General features: G+C 30.7%; 2 protein-coding genes across 3 annotated transcripts; one reads left to right on the plus strand and one right to left on the minus strand.

The window, feature by feature from the left end:
- The first annotated feature begins 2 nt into the window (after positions 1–2).
- On the plus strand, positions 3–3,030 carry LOC112592625 (UV excision repair protein RAD23 homolog B). The gene is made up of 7 exons (XM_025336749.1): positions 3–289; positions 1,061–1,139; positions 1,237–1,432; positions 1,514–1,661; positions 1,736–1,865; positions 2,435–2,748; positions 2,808–3,030. The coding sequence occupies exons 1-7, from the start codon at positions 224–226 to the stop codon at positions 2,916–2,918; spliced, it is 1,044 nt and encodes a 347-aa protein (XP_025192534.1). The 5' UTR covers positions 3–223; the 3' UTR covers positions 2,919–3,030.
- A 6,503-nt stretch (positions 3,031–9,533) lies between these two features.
- Positions 9,534–17,668, minus strand: LOC112601623 (zinc finger protein 26-like). Of its 2 annotated transcripts, none has more exons than XM_025349333.1 (5): positions 16,818–17,668; positions 14,325–14,384; positions 13,763–14,108; positions 13,611–13,682; positions 9,534–13,263 (listed from the first exon to the last, which is right to left on the minus strand). In XM_025349333.1, the coding sequence occupies exons 3-5, from the start codon at positions 13,994–13,996 to the stop codon at positions 9,787–9,789; spliced, it is 3,783 nt and encodes a 1,260-aa protein (XP_025205118.1). In that variant the 5' UTR covers positions 13,997–14,108; positions 14,325–14,384; positions 16,818–17,668; the 3' UTR covers positions 9,534–9,786. The 2 variants fall into 2 exon arrangements, with proteins under 2 accessions (XP_025205118.1, XP_025205125.1); XM_025349340.1 differs by lacking the exon at positions 16,818–17,668 and adding an exon at positions 15,922–16,737.
- Between the last annotated feature and the right edge of the window lie 561 nt (positions 17,669–18,229).

The raw sequence follows: 18,229 nt of genomic DNA on the forward strand, positions 1-18,229 counted from the left end.
AGGCTTCAATCACCTCACGGATTCACGGCGAAGAAAAATAGTATTCCGTGATAATTTTTTGATGTTATTTTTTTTAACAAGTTAAATTAAATTAACATAGTTGATGGTTAATTGTATTACATATATAATCGGTTTAACTAGTTTATAACACTTGCTCAGTATATTTTACGAATCTATTGACGTCTTACATCAATTGTTAGTTTTGTATTCGGAAGCATCAACAATGCTTATCACGTTCAAAAATTTGCAACAGCAAACATTCAAACTGGAAATTGATTCGGATCAAACGGTATTATATTTTATTTTCAATAAAAATTAAAAAGAATTACTGTTACTAATCAGTAAAATTTTTGTTTTAAGTGTACTTTTAAAATTACTTTAATGAGTCTAATGTTTTAAAACAATATACTTAATCTAAAATTGTACTTTTTTATTGTTTTAACATTGGCATTTATTATATTTTGTATTGAATATATTTATGTGGTAAGTTGCATTAGTATGCTTATAAATGTAGTGACTATATTAAGTAATTTCTTTTGTTAAATATTTTGATGGTTGTGCGATTTGCTAGTTAATCGTAAGCTAGGTACTTTTGTTTGTTTATTTAATAATCATATTTTATGTTAAAACTTTAAAATTAGTATTATTAACTTGTGTTTAATCTTGACTGTATATACCTACTTATTAAAATTACACAATGAATGGATACTATTAAAAAGAGTATCTAAGCAAATTAAATTTTATTATTTTTTTTTTTAATATATCATTAATACATGGTTTTCCCTTAGAAAAAATATTAAAGATAAGTATTCTTTTCTAATTCCGAAAAACTAATATTGAATCTAATATGAAATGTAAAAATGCTTTTTTTCTACAATTTTGTAAAGAACAGTTTTATCTAAAATAATAAATACAAACAGATACTCACATCAAATAAAATGACTAAATAATTATGTTATAAAAAACTAATGATTATATTAATGTTTTAATATATTATATATGTATAATAATATATAAATTATAAAAATATTAATTAATTTAATAATTATCAAATTTGTAGGTAAGACAATTAAAGGAAAAACTGCAAGCTGAAAAAGGATCTGAATATTTGGCAGAAAACCAAAAATTGATTTATGCCGGTTGGTTTTTTAATTTTAAAATAATTTTGATAACTATTAAACATAATATAATATCTTATTATTATTATTTTTTTTATGTTAATGAATAAATATTCAGGAAAAATTCTTAGTGATGATACTAAAATAAGTGATTGTAACATTGACTCCAAAAAGTTTGTGGTGGTTATGGTTTCAAAAGCAGCTGGTGGTGTTAGTGCTTCTAGTGCCACTAATACTGCTGGTGCTGCTAGTGCTTCAAGTACTGTTACTAAACCAAGTTCATCGGTTTCAACATCTCAGAAACCAGCAGAAAAGTAAAATTTACCAAAATATTTTAATAATTTTTTCTCATACATTTATTGTAAATTAAGTTTAAATTAATATTTTTCATACAGATCTTTACCAGCTGAACAACCTAGAGTTGAAGAGCAATTAACCTCACCAGTGATAGATACTCCTGCTTCTGTACCAGAATCTGCATCTAGTGATGAATTTGAAAGAATGGTTCAAAATGTTATGGATATGGGATATGAAAGATCACAGGTAGGAAAATGGTTTCTTTTTATTCATTTTATGATAAATTATTAAAAAATTTTGATTTTGATTTCAAATTTAAGGTTGAGAACGCTCTTAGAGCTAGTTTTAATAATCCAGACAGAGCAGTTGAATATTTACTTACTGGAATACCTGATGAACTTCAAGCTGATCCAACTATTAATCAATCTATGAGTAGCTTAATCAGTGAAGGTAATTTTTATAATATAATTTTATTAATATGACATACTATCAGACAATTAATTTAAAATATGAAATATACATGTTATTGTTTAAATTAAAAAGTTACCACCTTCTTCCTCTCAATCATCAAATATGATGTTGTGTTAGAAACTTTTAGATCATTGTATTCAATTAATTTTTATTATTCATGATACACTATTCAGATTTATTTTTATTGCCCAAAACCTATATATATTTTCCATTTATATCAAGTACTTATTATCTATAATTTTTAATATTTAAAATAATATTAGATAGAATATTTTGAACTGTTTAGTTTGCTCATATTTTAAGGATATACAATATTTAAATTTTAATAGTTTAATAATTTAACATTCTGTTAGAAACCTGTTTTTTGTTGAACTGTCATTCCCATTTTTATTTTAAAAATTGTTGGTCTTTTATCAAAGAGGTTGAAGAAAGAGATTAAATAGATTTTCTATATTACCTGTATAATGTGTTTAATCTGTATTATTATTGCTTTATTCTTATTTCTTACATTTTTTTTATATAATTGAGTTACTCTTTATTGTTTTTAGACACAGGTAGCTCAACTGGTAGTAGCCAAGTTCCCCAAGCTGATCCTTTAGCTTTTTTGCGCAACCAACCAACATTTCAACAAATGCGTTCTGTTGTTCAGCAAAATCCCGAATTATTAAACTCTGTGCTGCAACAAATTGGACAAACCAATCCAGCACTGTTACAAATGATATCTAATAATCAAGAAGCATTTGTTCGCATGTTAAATGAACCAAATGAAGGTGCTGCTGCAGCACCAGCAGCTGCTGGTAGAGGACCAGTTGGAGGATATGAAGTGCCTGTATCTACACAAGACAAAGAAGCCATAGATAGAGTGAGTATTTCAATATACTATCATCTGTCAATTTATAATTTATTTTACGTTTATTTCAGTTGAAAGCATTAGGTTTTCCAGAACACCAAGTTGTGCAGGCATATTTTGCATGCGAGAAGAACGAAAATATGGCTGCAAATTTATTATTGACACAAGAACCTGATGATTAAATTACCATGACTTCAAGACTGAAAGGATTTGGCTGAATAAGTACATATTAAAAAGAAATTGCTGTGTATTTAACATATTTTCTGAAAATAGTAATTATTAATTGTTTTGGAAAATTTGCTTCAAAAAAAAAAAAAAAAAAACTATTTATAATATTTTAGAGTTAGAGCAGTCCTTAAAGTTATTTCTTTTATTTTGGTTAATTTTATTGTGTTATTTTTTCTGATGGAAATAAAATCGATTTCTTTAAACATAATTTTTTATTAAATGTAAATGATTTTTTTTTTCATTATGGTTTTCAAACGTTTAAAAACTATTAACAAATAAAAGTTACAATACATTTAATGTGACAGTTGTATTTAATTATTTTAATATACTTCTATATGTACTTCTGAGCCTATTTTTTTAGTAGGTGTTACAGTACAAATAATTTTTAGTGATAGTGAAATCAACATTTAATGAAATATGATATTTGTATGCATTTTATTTAACCAAAATATAATTTTTTTAACTAAAAAAACTTAGACGAATATTTGTTTTCGTAATGATAATGTTAATAGATAATAAGAAGATCATAAATAAACAACATTATATTATTCTTAAACACATAATACTTAATTATATTACAAGTCTTAATACAAAAAGAGAGTGTAAATATGACATAATGCTTTTAAAGTTTTAACATTAATAAGTTTTAGATTAGTTTATCAAATGTTATTATTTATTACCTGATTTAAGTTATATGTCAACAATTTCTTTAAAAGAATTGAAAGTTGTGATTTTCTGCCTTTGTTTATCACAAGTGACAGTTAAAACATTTTCATTCCAACATACCAACTAATCTAGTGAAACAATAAGGATTCTTAAAAGATTTGAATTTGTTGTTAAGTCATTTTGAAATTGACTTTTCAACAGTTTAGATTCTATCTCCCTAAATCTTTAAACAAAATGGATTATTTCAATTTTTGTAGAAATTAATATCTTTTGATTGTAATCTTCTTGATATCAATTTAAATTATATTTTACATATCTACCTTTGCTTATTCATGTACACCATTTTAATAATCAATTAATCAGACTCAGTTTAGTTTTTTCAAATGATCTCAAACAAATAATTTTATTTGTTTAAGACCATTAACTATTAACATTGAAAGAATTTTATGCCTAATAAAACATCACAATTTAATATCAAATCCAAAAACCATTTATCATATGTGAATTTTTTTAACACTAAAGTAGTTTTTGTTTAACCTTAATTATTAACACAACTATTTATTAATAAACATTTATTGTATAAATAACTGTTTACTTACATTACTTATAATTATAAAAGTTTAAAATGTTAAAAGGATTGAAAAATTCCCATTATTAAAATTCTTACAATCCATCAATTTTAATGTTAACACGATGTATCAAAGTATCAATACTGTATTGATATAGTAAGTAATTGTAAATGGTTATCATTTTTTACATTATACACATATTTATAATTAATGAGTAAGGTTATAAACTTGTGAATATAATTAGTTTCCCTTTAATTTCAATAGGTAAATGGAAAAAATTAAATTATTTAATATAGTTTTATTGAGTTTCTAACTTAATATTAACTATATTAAAATTACTTTATTATCATAACTCATCGATAAATTAAATTAAAAAATGTATGACATTAGGTTATTATTAAAATCTTGTGTAGCTGCAATTTAAAGAAGACCAATTAATAAACTAAGTACACTGTACACTGTATATCTCCTATATGTCTCATTTTCAACTTTTTTTCCACTATAGGCGTGGAATGTTCATCGAATAAACAACCAAATAGAAGTGTGGAACCATCATCTTTCAAAATTACTAGGTCACAATCACCCTTCTGTTTAGACACTAATGTCTAAAAATGTGATAAATTTTGCCTGTTTTTTGACAAAACAAAAATAGCCCAATTTTCAATATAAATCCAAAAAAAACTTATGAAAACACAAATAAAATATATAACGATGTTTAATGCAACGAACAATTGATGAGTATTAAACAGCTATAGCTTACATAATATGATTATATTAACTTTTTAAATTGTGTGTTTTTATTATTATTATATTTTTTTTTTTCGTATTAAAGATTAAAGAGTGATCATAAGTATTAAAATAAATAATAATATTTTGTATAAAAATAAATCAGTGTTTTTTTTTTTCATCTTAGATTTAAAATCTTGAAAAAGATAACTTATATACAGGTTTATTATTATAAATTCTTAAGAAAAGTTATTAGTTAATAAAATTAAAATAACTAACAAATTCATATTAAATAATTTTATTTATGTGATTGCTTACAGAGCGTATAGACTATAATTATATATGGGCGTAGACCGTTTAGGCGAATCGATCCAAAATATAGTCTGTTTGGGCGAATAAATATATACCATTTGGGCGAGGGTTTATTCAACTAAAAATACCATTAGGGCGAATATATGTGCACCGTTTGGGAGAGAATTGTTAAAAATATTGGCATAGATTATAGATATTAATAGTATTATAATATAGTTGGGTAGTAATCTACGGTTAAAAAATAATTTCACTCGCCCAAACGGACTATTATGTTTTTAGTCAAAATTATTACCTTCGCCCAAACGACCACCGCCCAAGGCCCAATATATGGATGATATAAAGTTAAATTTCTTAAAAGCTAGTAGGTACCACTTACGCATATGTCAGTGTCAATTTCATACTACTATCACTGTTTAGTGTTTACATACATTTAAAAATTGTTTTTTTTTTTTTTTTTATTACGTTTATCGTGTATTTAATATGCTCTAAACAGTCTAAACGTATGATAATTTATAATGAACTAATAATTTCACTATTAATTTAATCGAAAATAAATTTATTCTTATTATTTAAGATTTATTTTTGTTTTATTGTCATTAAATATTAACTATGGACAAGAGGGCTTTTTTTCGATTAATAGGTACCTACGTTAAGATGGTTATTATTACTGTGACGAATAAACTATATTCTTCTCGAGCCATATCCCCGAAATTGGGAACTGCGATCCGGTTAATATTATAGACTTTGGTTAGTATGGTATTATTAATACCTATAGAAAAATAAAAGTCAAAAGTCTACCGCCACGTCAGCATATCTTCACTACAAATGAGTACAACGTACACGTATTATCGTGTAGGTACAAGACGTGTACGTGTAGCCCGTGGGCGGATAGAGCAGACGCGCACTTATCGATTTTTTTTTCTAGATTCAATTCAAGTGCGTTTTCGTAAAATATGCGATGGCCCGGGCACGCTATAAAAATGCGTTGATGTAGCCGCGGGCCAGCCCACTCGACATTTAAAAATATGTTTAAGGCGCGCAATGCGTCAAACGAGGTAAACTGTCGAACATGAAAACACAGAGAACGTCGGTGCAACTAGAGACGAAAACTCGTAGAGTCGTAGAGGGTGTTAAACATACTATAGATAGTCCTTTTACTACGACGAGTCGTCAACAAAAGAATTTATTTTTAAACAACGTGTCCAAGTCCCGTTCGTTCTACACACACTCACACGAGTCATACGAAAATAATAAATATAGGTGCGCATCGTCGTTATTTATTTCTACGCATATTTTACCATTGTTGACTGTTGTTTGTTTGCGGCTCTCAAGCTTTTACTGCGGTTGAAATCGAGTCTTATTGTATTATATCGATAATAATAATCATTATACCTAATTTTATCACCTACATTGTTTCCGAATCCGTTTACCGCTTAACACTGACAAAATATTTAAATCGTTAAAAAAAAAAACCCGAAAAACTCGATCCTCATACATCGGTTAGGTACACTAAATCATGTAAGTTTTGACTTTTGAGTGTACCTCGACATTAATTTCATTTGGTCGGACTATTTTTGCCGAAAACTGGCGCGATATCAATTGTTTTTTTCGGAGAAAGCTGATCAAAATACAAGCGCACGACCACGCCCTCCCATCCCCTAATTTTAAACAACTTATAAGACTTTTATTGATACATGATCTCGTTATTACTGGGGTTTGTCCCGTGAAGTAGTGCCCACACCGAATATAATCTCAGTTATCATATTGCATGCAAATCTTTGACAAAATAAAACATCAAATGTTGGTGGGTATAGGTAAACACGAGAGGGAAATAGCAGTGACTAAAACCAAAAATAAAACACCCACTTCAATGTTTAATACCACGAACGGCACGAACTAAGACATCTAATAATTGTAAATTTATAAGCATTACCTTCATTAAAAGGGATATCACCATAGGCGTAACTAGGGGGGACTTGGGGGGGGCTTAGTCCCCCAACATAATTTTTAGCCCCCCCCTGCCATAATTCCTAGTCCCACACTCTCGCCAATATTAGTAACATTTTTAAACTTAAATTTAAAATATCGTTTTATTTTATTTTATTTAATATCTTGGAAAAATATTAATTTAAACTATATTATTGTATGTAATGATTCTGTGTAAGACGTATCATGTTGTGTAATTTTTACTACACAAATATTCCCTACTAAGAAGTTGTCAATAAACTAAAAATCGTTAAATTCTTTATATCTAAAATAATACTTAATAATATGTTAATATATAAATATTTAACCTCAATACCACTTGGTTTATTATTTGTTTTATAATTAAATATTAATTTACATTCATATTATATGTATAATCAATGAATGTAAGCTAATTGTAAGGTGTTTGAGGGGGGTATGTGGGCAGAGCCTCCCACTTAATTTACTTATAATAAAAATTCTAGGGCTGTAGCCTCCCCCCTAACTTTAAGGTCTAGTTACGGCTATGGATATCACTATATCAGTGTACCTACTATTTTAAATCCCTGCAGGTTACGGCGGCGTGGTTAGAAAGAGTTAGAGATAGCCACTCAATACCTGTGCATAATATTATAGTCGACGTTGTGTATATGCCAATCTTTTTCCAATAACGTTTAACGTTTGTTAAACACTCCTCTCGCTAGAAGGTAACGAGTATAGTCGTAAAAAATGGCCAAAATTGTAATTCTATGTTCTTCTAACAATATATTGTCTCCAAACTTTTCTATATACACTTGCAGTATATAGTATAATATGTACGTCCACGGTAATTACTTAAGGACGATCTCAAAAAAAAAAAACTCATTGGGAAACGTAATGTTTAAAATTGACGTCTAGATTTAAAAATACTAAATAAGCATATTGAGTACCGAATGCCGAGTGAAGGTTGAATATTGGTGCCAAGTAATGGTGTTGTGGTGTATTACACGACCCCTTTGATTAACCCACAATTTCGACATTTTATACCGTCATTTAAAAATAAAAATAACAAACGCAATATAAATAATTTAATTTCTTTTATCGTGATTCGAGATAAGTACGTACCTAGTAATAGTCTTCAAAACGTATAGGTACCTACCTAAACCATTTATTAGATATCAATTAAAATAATTGCTCTATTGGGAATTTGGGATGTATTTTAGTATTTTACAAGATATTTTCGCCATTCGCTCCAACGCCGGACTCGTAGAGAACCGTCGCCGTGTACGACCACCATAAATTATGACGAATTACTAACAATGTCAGTATACCTACCTACCTTGTATACATATGAAGGGCGTTTAAATAAAAAAAAATGGAATGTCAAGACGTTTGTCATTTTATTTCCGTAAAATATAACACTGCTATTATTCATAATTATTTTAATACCAAACTTGTTGGTCGTTGGTACTATCATTTTTTTCTCAAAAAATAATTTATAATAAATAGGTAGTTGTTGTTATAGATTTCCATCGAGCGAGTTCAATTTCATTTACAAAATATAATAAAATAGGCAGTGTTAATGATGTCAAAAAAATACAGAATCATGAATACCTATTTCAAGTTTTAGTATTAGTATTAGATAGTTATTGGGAATCTTTGCAAGGAAGTTGCGACTTGCATCGATAATAAGCAATCATCCGATTCCCAAACACACTCATACACTCAAAATTAAAACATTTAAACATACCAAGTCTAATTGAGTGAAAGGTCTTGACATCAGTAATCAGTAATAAGTTCATCAATTTATTACCATTGTGACGTGTGATCGCGTCAACTGTGACGTTTCACAAATGAGCTGATCCAAGCATTAAGAGACGGAAAGTTAATCCAAACTTAAGACAACAATAAATTAAATTATACGACAAAAATAATTGTTTTATGTTTTTATTGAATAATTGATTAGATACGTCTATACTTTTTGATCCAAGTAAAATTCAAGTAGAAAAAAAACCCTTACGACAATTATTGACTACACACAGTTATATAAAATTACGCATACAGTTTGGTTGAAAAATAAGTTTGCTTAGTAAATAATTTCTACAATAACGTACATTCTTACTTAAAAAAAATTCGTACACTTAATATAATATGTATTTGGGTATTATCTATACAATGTCAATGAAGTTAAAAGAATATTTACAAAAAGCGTAACAGATATTAAAGTGCCTTTTTAACAGTAAATAACAAAAATATAATACAATGATTATTTATTTGGTGTTAAAAATAAATTATATATATATATATGCAAATATGTGTATATTAATATAAAATGTAATACATAGAACAAAACCCATGCCTATTAAAAGTATAAAAAGTATATACAATATGTAATGATACCACGAATTAGGTAGGTATGTTTTTGTTTTGCCAGTCATTGGCAGTATAGGTACCAGTCTTTAAATAAAATTATGTATTCTTTTAAAGATATTGACTTCCAAATGGTTTTGGTCATTAAAAGTTTTTAGTATAAATTAAATAAATAGAAACACAACAGGTTTTACACAACAACTCCAAAAGCTCAATAACTTAATAGGAACCAAAATTAGACTTCATCATCGTCATCTTCCTCTTCTTCTTGTTCATCTTCATCGTCATCTTGATCATCAACACCATTCTCTTCTACATCTTCATAATCATCTGCTTCAACTTGCTCTTTTTCTTCTTCAGCATCAACATCATCATTTTGTTCATCATCGTCATCTTCCTCTGCATTCTGTTCTACGTCTTCATCATCTTCTACTTCATCAAATTGTTCATTATCATTATCTTCATCCCCATCGTCATCATTTTGTTCCACATCTTCCTCTTCCTCTTCTTCCTCCTCCTCATCGTCTTCTCCTTTATTTTCCATTTCAACATCTCCGCCATCTTCTACCTCCTCCTCCTCCTCCTCCTCTTCTTCTTCCTCTTCAATTTGTTCATCTAACATATCATCGTCCATTTCTTGACACAAATCTTTACCTTTGCATAATTTACTACCAGGTCCATGGCTCAAAATATGTTTCTCTCCATATGATTTTGAATTAAAAACAAGTTCACATTCATCACAATGGAATTTTGGAAATGCAGGTGGTGCAGTTGAATGTATAACACGATGTTTTTGGAGTTTCGAAAATGCATTGTGATTGCGACCACAAACATCACAAGCGAATAATGACAAAACAGTGGCATTCGGATGATGGTTATCTAAATGTAAAGCTAACTCATCATAATTCTTAGTTATTTTACAGCAAATACCACAAACAAATGCAGCTTCTGTGCGATGAGCTCTTATTAAATGTTGCCAAAAATGTTTTAGACTTATCCATTCTTTTTTACATATACCACATATGGTCTTATTACTTTTTGGTATGGATGATGGTTGTTCTTTGCGCTCAGTTTCTTCTTCCATATAATTATCTTCAATAATCGAATGTTCTTCTCGTTTGTGATCATATAAATCTGTTTCAAAACGAAAACTTTTATAGCAAACTGTACAAGAATGTAATTTTCTTAGTCTCTTTGTGTTTATATCTGAAGTAACATCATCTATATCTCGTTTCAAACTCTCCTGTTGCTCTTCATTGAAACCAAGTTCAGCAAGTTCTTTAGGAAGACCATATAACTTGGGGGTTTTTGGTTTTGGTTCCAACGGCTTTTTCACAGGAGTAACTACCTTGGGGAATTCCTCTTTTGCTGGATGGTTTTCAATGTGATCTTTAAGTTTATCCATATCGCTAAATACTTTCCAACAAATTTTGCAAGGTTTTAAATTTTTCCCATGAATTTTATCAATGTGTTCCCCAACTTTACTTCCAAGAGTAAATATTTTTCCACAAATTTGGCAAATATTTGACTTGGAAAAAGTCTGAGGGTGCGCTTCATGTAAGTGTTTTGATAAACCATCATTATCTACACATACTTCCATACAAACACCACATAAATATTGAGTATTTCCTTTGTGTCGCTGCCTCAAGTGTTTTCTATAGGTTTTCTTATTTGAATGCATATCTCCACAAAATTCACAAACATACGAAAATACTTTACGAACATGATCACGTTTATGTTTCTGGCAATCAACTTTTGTTCTCATAACTTTGTTACAACCTTCCACATCACAACACAACTCTGGATCATTCCCATGTTTTTCTCTGATATGATCCATTAATAACATTTTATTATCGAAATGTTCACCAGTTTTATCCTCAGAGCATATTTCACAATACTGAACTAAGTGGCTATGCTTTAAATGTCTATTTAGATAAGTTTGATATTCAAATGTTTTACCACATTTTGTACAAGGATAATGACCTTTTTCTTTGGGTATTGGCATTACATCCCTTTTACCTTTGCAGTATTTAAGATGCTTCTTCAATAAACTTCTAATCCTAAATACTTTATCACATCTTATACATTGGTGAATGGAATTTAATTCTGCACAAATACTATTATTTGACTTGTCTATAAGCTGATCTACAGGATCAGAATGATATTTGATCATATGTCTTTTAAGATGAACTTTAGAAGCAGATGTACGTGAACATAAGCTACATGTGACATCTGGATGACCTTTGTGTTGTCTACTAACATGCTTCCATAAATGATTGTTGCCACTATAGTATTTTGAACAAAGATCACATACATGTAGTTGATGATCATTTTTTCTGTGTTCAGATATCTCTTCAACTGTTTTAAATTCAGTATCAGGACATAATGTACACTTTAGATTTACTTCAGTTAATTGATCTGTAACAAAGTGAGATACCTGGTCTTCAACATTATGAATTGATCTATGTCTCATCATTTTTGACCATTTAGTGTAAGTGCGACCACATATATCGCAGTAAATAGCATTCTCTTTGGATACTAAAGGTTCGTGTTTCTCTTTTATATGTTCTCTGAGTTTTGGTACATCTACATGAACTTTTAAACATATACCACATAATAAAGGCATACATTCAGCATGTACAGCCATTATGTGTTTGTAAAAATCATTTCTATTAGGCCATAACCGCCCACATACTTCACAGGTATTAGGAAGTTCACCTTGGGTTTCATGATGAGATTGATGTTCAATTTGTAAAGATTGTGAAACAAATAATTTTCTACAGTCTGGTTTTGGACATATAAGTGATTCATTAGTGCCATGCTCTTTAAGCACATGCCACCATTTTTCTGTACGAGAACCACACGATTCACCACATAATTCACAGCGATTCACAAAACTACTTTGAGAAGAATTACCAGTGGTTGTAACAGCTGTTGTAGTAATCATATCATCACAACCAGTCATCAGATGAACAGAAGACATATGTCGTAAAAGTTTTTCTTCACTTGGAAATACTTTATGACAAACTTGACAGCTAATTGTGTAATGTTCATTATTTGAAGATTTAGTTGGATGAAAATTATTGTTAATTATAATTAATTTATCAGGATCGATAATTTGACCATCATTATCGTATACTGTATGGATGACCACATGTCTCATCATTTTTTTCTTGGTATCATGTTGTCGTGCACAAACCTGACATCTATACCTACGTTGTACAGAATCAGCTGTATCACAATTTTTTGGATGTTGGATATTTACATGCTCCATTAAAGTTTTACTATCACTACAGATTTTCATACATACTCCACATGTTACTGCAGCTTCCTGTTTGTGACCCCTAACCATATGTAACCAAAGACTAGCTTTGTCTTGAAATTCTCTAGTACATACTTCACAAAAAAATACAGTTTCAGCTTCCATCATACTTTCAGCAAGTTCTTCGTCTTCACCCAAATGACCATTTAGTTTATGTAAATCAGAAGGTTCAATACCATGCACTTCAGATATATGTTGACTTAGATCATTTTTGTTGCTAAAATTTCGTTCACATAACAAACAGGATTGACGAAGGTTTTCTTGTTTAATTTGAGAAAGCAAAAAATGATCACTTGGTCCTGGAGGTTCAATTTCATTTTCTCGTGCTACTTTTCTAGGATTAGCATTCTTTCGACGACTGCCAGAATCTGATTGTGAAATACTTCCTCCCTAAAATTATATTTAATCATATTAGATAAGTAATATAATACTCTATTAAACGAAATAAAAGTAAAATAATAAAATCAGACCCCAAAACAATTTTAATGTATTTTCAAGCTTTGATTTGGGTTTTTAAGATTATTCATAGTTATAAATTATTTTTTGTAATAAGTTAAAATATAATATTATCTTTATCTGAAAATATTTATTTAAACTATAATTGTAAATAATTGCTTAATTTATACATTTTGCATTTTTTGGATACAATAAAGTAAGAGGTTTTGATTAGTTTTAAATATTGATAGAAACTAAAAATTATTTCAATGTATTATTTTTTTATAGTTTTAAAACATTACCGATTTCAAATTGAATCTTGGTTTATCCCTTGGAATATTATTGATTATACAGTTACCAGCATGAACTCCAATCTAAAATTAATAATAAACATTTAAAATGTTAACTAAGAAAAAATACTAGCTAATACAATCTAACTCGACTAGATAGATACCTCTAGAAAATCCATTGGATTTGGAGAATCTTCCCGTATACTATTATTGTTAGAATGGCTATTGATTATGGCACGTTGCTGCATCATTTTTTGATGCATTGCCTGCTGTTGTTTTTGATACTCTGTACGGCTATCATTAGCAAAATATTGCATTTTGTTAAGTGGCGGGGGCCCTCTTTGAACAAGTTGCTTTTGACTCAGACGCTGAGCTTTTAAAAATTGTTGTAATTGCATAGATGCTGCAGGTTGCTTGGAAGGCCATATTGCTGGTTTTAAAGGAGGAGGTTCACTTTTAATTTTTCTTGGTTTGGGAGGAGGATTTGGAGAAACAGCAAAAAATTGATACCTAAAATCATAAACATTTAAAGTTTGAATATATTTTTAACAAACCATATTGACATTTTAATACAAAATTAATATAAAACATAATTGAATTATTGATTTGAAATAATATATATATTTTTTTATCAAAGACTTTCAAAATGAAATATTAGATATAAAATTGAATAATTAAAAAACAATATATTTTTTTAAACAAGAATAGATATAGATTTGTACTTACTTCTGGTTGAATGTGATGTAATCGTGACATTTTATTATTTTTTATTGACCGATTGGATCCCTAAAACAAACAAAAATTATATTATAAACTTATTATTAAATAAATAACACGAAACATTTAACCATATTTAAAATAAAATTGTTAAGAAATTAATACTCTCAACCAACATGTTCAAAATACAAAATAAAACTTAATTAAGTTTCCCCTTAGATGACAACAGTACTTTTGTTATATCCTAAAACAAACCAAAGATTAAAGTTTCACACTTTGTAACATCAGAAGTAAATTATGTTCAATTTTATTCTCAACCTTCTTCACTAAATATAATTCCTTTAACAATTGTTAATATATATTGAAATTTTAATAATGATGAATGGTTTTTTTTTTAAATTTTTATACCTTTATATTTTATGAGGATAAGATAAAATTAATTATTTTGTTTAGATAGTAAGGCAAATTAATAACAAAACATATACCAAAGTATTATTTACCACAATGATCCTTAAGTTAGTTATATCATAGTTAGGATTATGAACAAGAAAATTATATAGGTACTCATCAATGTATTAACAAATAGGTACAATACTTTGGTTTTCCATAAAATATTTTAAAATACATATAATTGAAACATCAATAAATTCATCTTTTTGTTCAGAATCTAATAAGATTGATGGAGAAAAAATATCAAACAATTGTAAGAGTCAACTTTAGTTACTAATAGATTTTAATTTTCATATATAAATTTGTTAAGGTTATTAGAGAGTATAAAATATTTTTTTAATATTTATTAATTTAGGTATTTGATTAATTAATATAAAAAAATAGCTCTATTGAATGACCAGGAAAATAAAAATAATTATTTATAAATCGTAATTTTAAAATGAAAATAAATTTAAAGTAAAACAGTCAATTGTAAAAAAAACCTTATTTAAAAAAAAAAAAATTTAACATTCATTTTACTATTTGAAATGGTTTCATGTATTTATGATGTATATTTTATACTTAGCTTAGATTTGTTTATTTCACTTAAGTAACAATTTTAATTCAAAAACCATAATTTTTTCAATACTTATTTCTAGTATATTCTCAACACTTCTGTAGGCGAATTAATTACTTGTAAATTATTACATAGCAAAATAATAATAATAATAATAATTTTATTGTTGTATTGGACCAAATGATAATGAAGACGGTATAAGCACAGAATAATATAATAATATTTATTCTGTGATATAGATAACTGTTTTAATAATAATATAATAACAATCATTTTCAAAAAATCAGTTGTTCCGAGGAGAAATGTGATAACAATAATAATTGGTAGGCGGCGGCAACAGCAGCTGCTGTATATCATTATACATAAATTTACTATAAAATCTTACATGCGCGCATGGTGCTCGAAATGTTCGAAATATGATTATTTCCCTCTAAAACACGATGGCGTGATGATAAAAATGAAAAATTCAAATTTTGGTAAGCCTAGATGTTATCTTATCAATAATAAATGATAACAAAAACATGAAATAATTATGAAATAATAAATAATAATTCATCCATAATTAATTTTAATGTTATTGTAAATATTGTTGATAGATACCACAAAGCTCGAGTAGATATTGAGTAACTAACGGTAGTTTCAAGAAGGAAAAAATTTCACGACCGTTTCGACACGTTTTGAACGACTACCGAGCGAGATTCGCACAGCAAACTGGCCCAGTCGTTAGAGAGACCGTTGACGACACCACCACAGTCGAAGTCGTCGCAGACGGCCCACACACTCGTTTTCCTAGAACAATTCCACCGTGTCCGGACCAGAAGGAGGTGCAGCCGGCCGATTGTTCGTTCCGCACACACGCACACACGGCACCACTCCCGCTCAGAGTAAAAAAATATATATATGTAAAAATCCTGAAGCGTATCGTCAACCGCGCACCGTTAGCGGCGGCAGGTGAATTGCGTTAGTATTTTCACGCGCATAACGAATTAGCCGCAGCAGGTCGTCAGAGCGAGAGGGCGAGCGGGCGGGCAGGCGGTCAGGCAGCGACAGCACTACATAATGTAAAGAACGAGAACCGAAATCCAGTTGCCGCCTCCGGTCGTGGCCCCTTGGACGAACGATTCCCTACCGCACTGCCACTGCCGCCCAACACTCCTCCGCCCTCCATCCATCTCGTTTCGCCAAACGACTGCTACATCACAATCCTAGGCGGTCGCCAACGACATCGTTCTACATTCTACGCGCGCGCCACATCCGTAACACTGATGGTGTATTTAGGTCACCTTCACGCGCACGGACAGGAGTGTAAAAAACTTCCAAGCGCCACGTCTGGTCCCTTGCGTCGATCGTACCTATCGCTCGGGACCCATTATTTTTGGGTCGTGGCGCGAGTGCGGAGTTCGCGGAAATTACTTGGATACCTACACCCAAGAGGAAACGCGAAAAAGATCGAAAAAAAATATAAGTAACTTCTAAACAATTGCAAAATACGTTACCTTTGCGCGACGCAGCCGCTATCCGTCCCGGGCGAAGTCTGATTATGTGTCCAAAGTCACTGCCGCCGAGTGACGACGACTAGTAATGCAGTGCCACTCACAGAGACGTGCGCGGGCGGGAAGGTGGTGGAGGTGGTGGTAGTGGTGGCGGCGGCGGCGGTGGCGGTGTGTCGTCACTGTCGTGCGGCGGGGCCCCTTACATAACTGGCCCACGTCCAAAGTCGGCCATTTGCACGAGCGTGGATATCCGGTGGCGGTGGCCGCCCGGGCGTATACGGGGATGACTGTGGACCGGGCCCGTCGTGTGGACGACGGACGAACCGGCGGACAGCTGCAGTAGCGGCCACAGGGGCACCTGCAAGCTTGGATATCCGGCGCGGGCGACGGGCACGGCGAGGTGTCGGGTTCAGACCGAAAGACGGGACATCGGTCCGACGTCGTGGACACAGATACGCGGATCACCGGAGGACGGCGCCCGAACAAGATAGTGAAGTCGCAAAACCGAATAACATATTACTAATCGCTTATATCTTTTTTTCCCCGTCAGTCGTACTCCGTACTTAGTAAACCGATGTAAACGGAACCACGATTTCACGATACGGTCGGCAGGATAGACGTGGGGAGAACCATTTGGCGCTCGTACCAACCGAACCTCGCGCCGTCGGATGTGTCCCCGGCCTGTGGCCGCGCACCACTGGACCAGTCGCAGTGTGACCAACGGTTCCACTGTCGCAGCAGCAGCCCTCGTTTGATCAAAATCAATCGAAGTTGTGCACTTGACACTTGTCAACTTGTGGCTTTTGTTAGTGCTTAAAAGGCTATAAGAAACAAACAATCGTAATGTAAAATTATCAACTGATAGTTATCTGTATTGTTATTATTTTTAAATTTGCATCACACTTATATTTGAATAGTTAAATATATTATTATAGCACGTCGCTTATTCATATTCTATAACAGTGGACAATTAACATTGAAAACGAATAGTGATGTACTGATGTAAATTGTGGGGAGTCTTGATGTATAATTATATCAAGGAACGAGTGCTTCGAATTTTATTTTTTTCTACGTTCATTTGATAATTTTACAGCAATGTGCTAATAATGTATTTTAATTGAGATTTTGATATGGCTTTCAATTTGAATTATTGTTTGTTGTTGTTGATTATAAGTACTATAATGTCAGTAACAATTATAATTGCTAAACGGATAACGTTGAATTGAGTCCCAAATATTGAATTGAGTCCCGATTATTTAATTGAGTCCCGAATATTGAATTGAGTCCCGAATATTGAATCGAGTCCCGATTATTGAATTGAGTCCCGAATATTGAATTGAGTCCCGATTATTGAATTGAGTACCGCAAATACTTTTGGGTTATCGGGGTTGAGTCCGACCAATATTGAATATTGT

Source organism: Melanaphis sacchari, unplaced genomic scaffold, assembly GCF_002803265.2.
Source record: "Melanaphis sacchari strain LSU unplaced genomic scaffold, SCAv2.0 Contig0_pilon_pilon, whole genome shotgun sequence".
Classification (NCBI taxonomy): Eukaryota; Metazoa; Arthropoda; class Insecta; order Hemiptera; family Aphididae; genus Melanaphis; species Melanaphis sacchari.

What these genes read in the sequence shown, in the direction of transcription:
- LOC112601623 (XM_025349333.1), bottom strand. Translation starts at nt 13,996, where the DNA reads ATGCAATTACAACAATTTTTAAAAGCTCAGCGTCTGAGTCAAAAGCAA. An exon ending in ATCCAATGGATTTTCTAGAG is followed by an intron (nt 13,683 to 13,762) that starts GTATCTATCTAG and finishes TATTAATTTTAG; the next exon opens with ATTGGAGTTCATGCTGGTAA. An exon ending in CAAGATTCAATTTGAAATCG is followed by an intron (nt 13,264 to 13,610) that starts GTAATGTTTTAA and finishes ATATAATTTTAG; the next exon opens with GGAGGAAGTATTTCACAATC.
- LOC112592625 (XM_025336749.1), top strand. Translation starts at nt 224, where the DNA reads ATGCTTATCACGTTCAAAAATTTGCAACAGCAAACATTCAAACTGGAA. An exon ending in TCTCAGAAACCAGCAGAAAA is followed by an intron (nt 1,433 to 1,513) that starts GTAAAATTTACC and finishes TTTTTCATACAG; the next exon opens with ATCTTTACCAGCTGAACAAC. An exon ending in GAGTAGCTTAATCAGTGAAG is followed by an intron (nt 1,866 to 2,434) that starts GTAATTTTTATA and finishes TATTGTTTTTAG; the next exon opens with ACACAGGTAGCTCAACTGGT.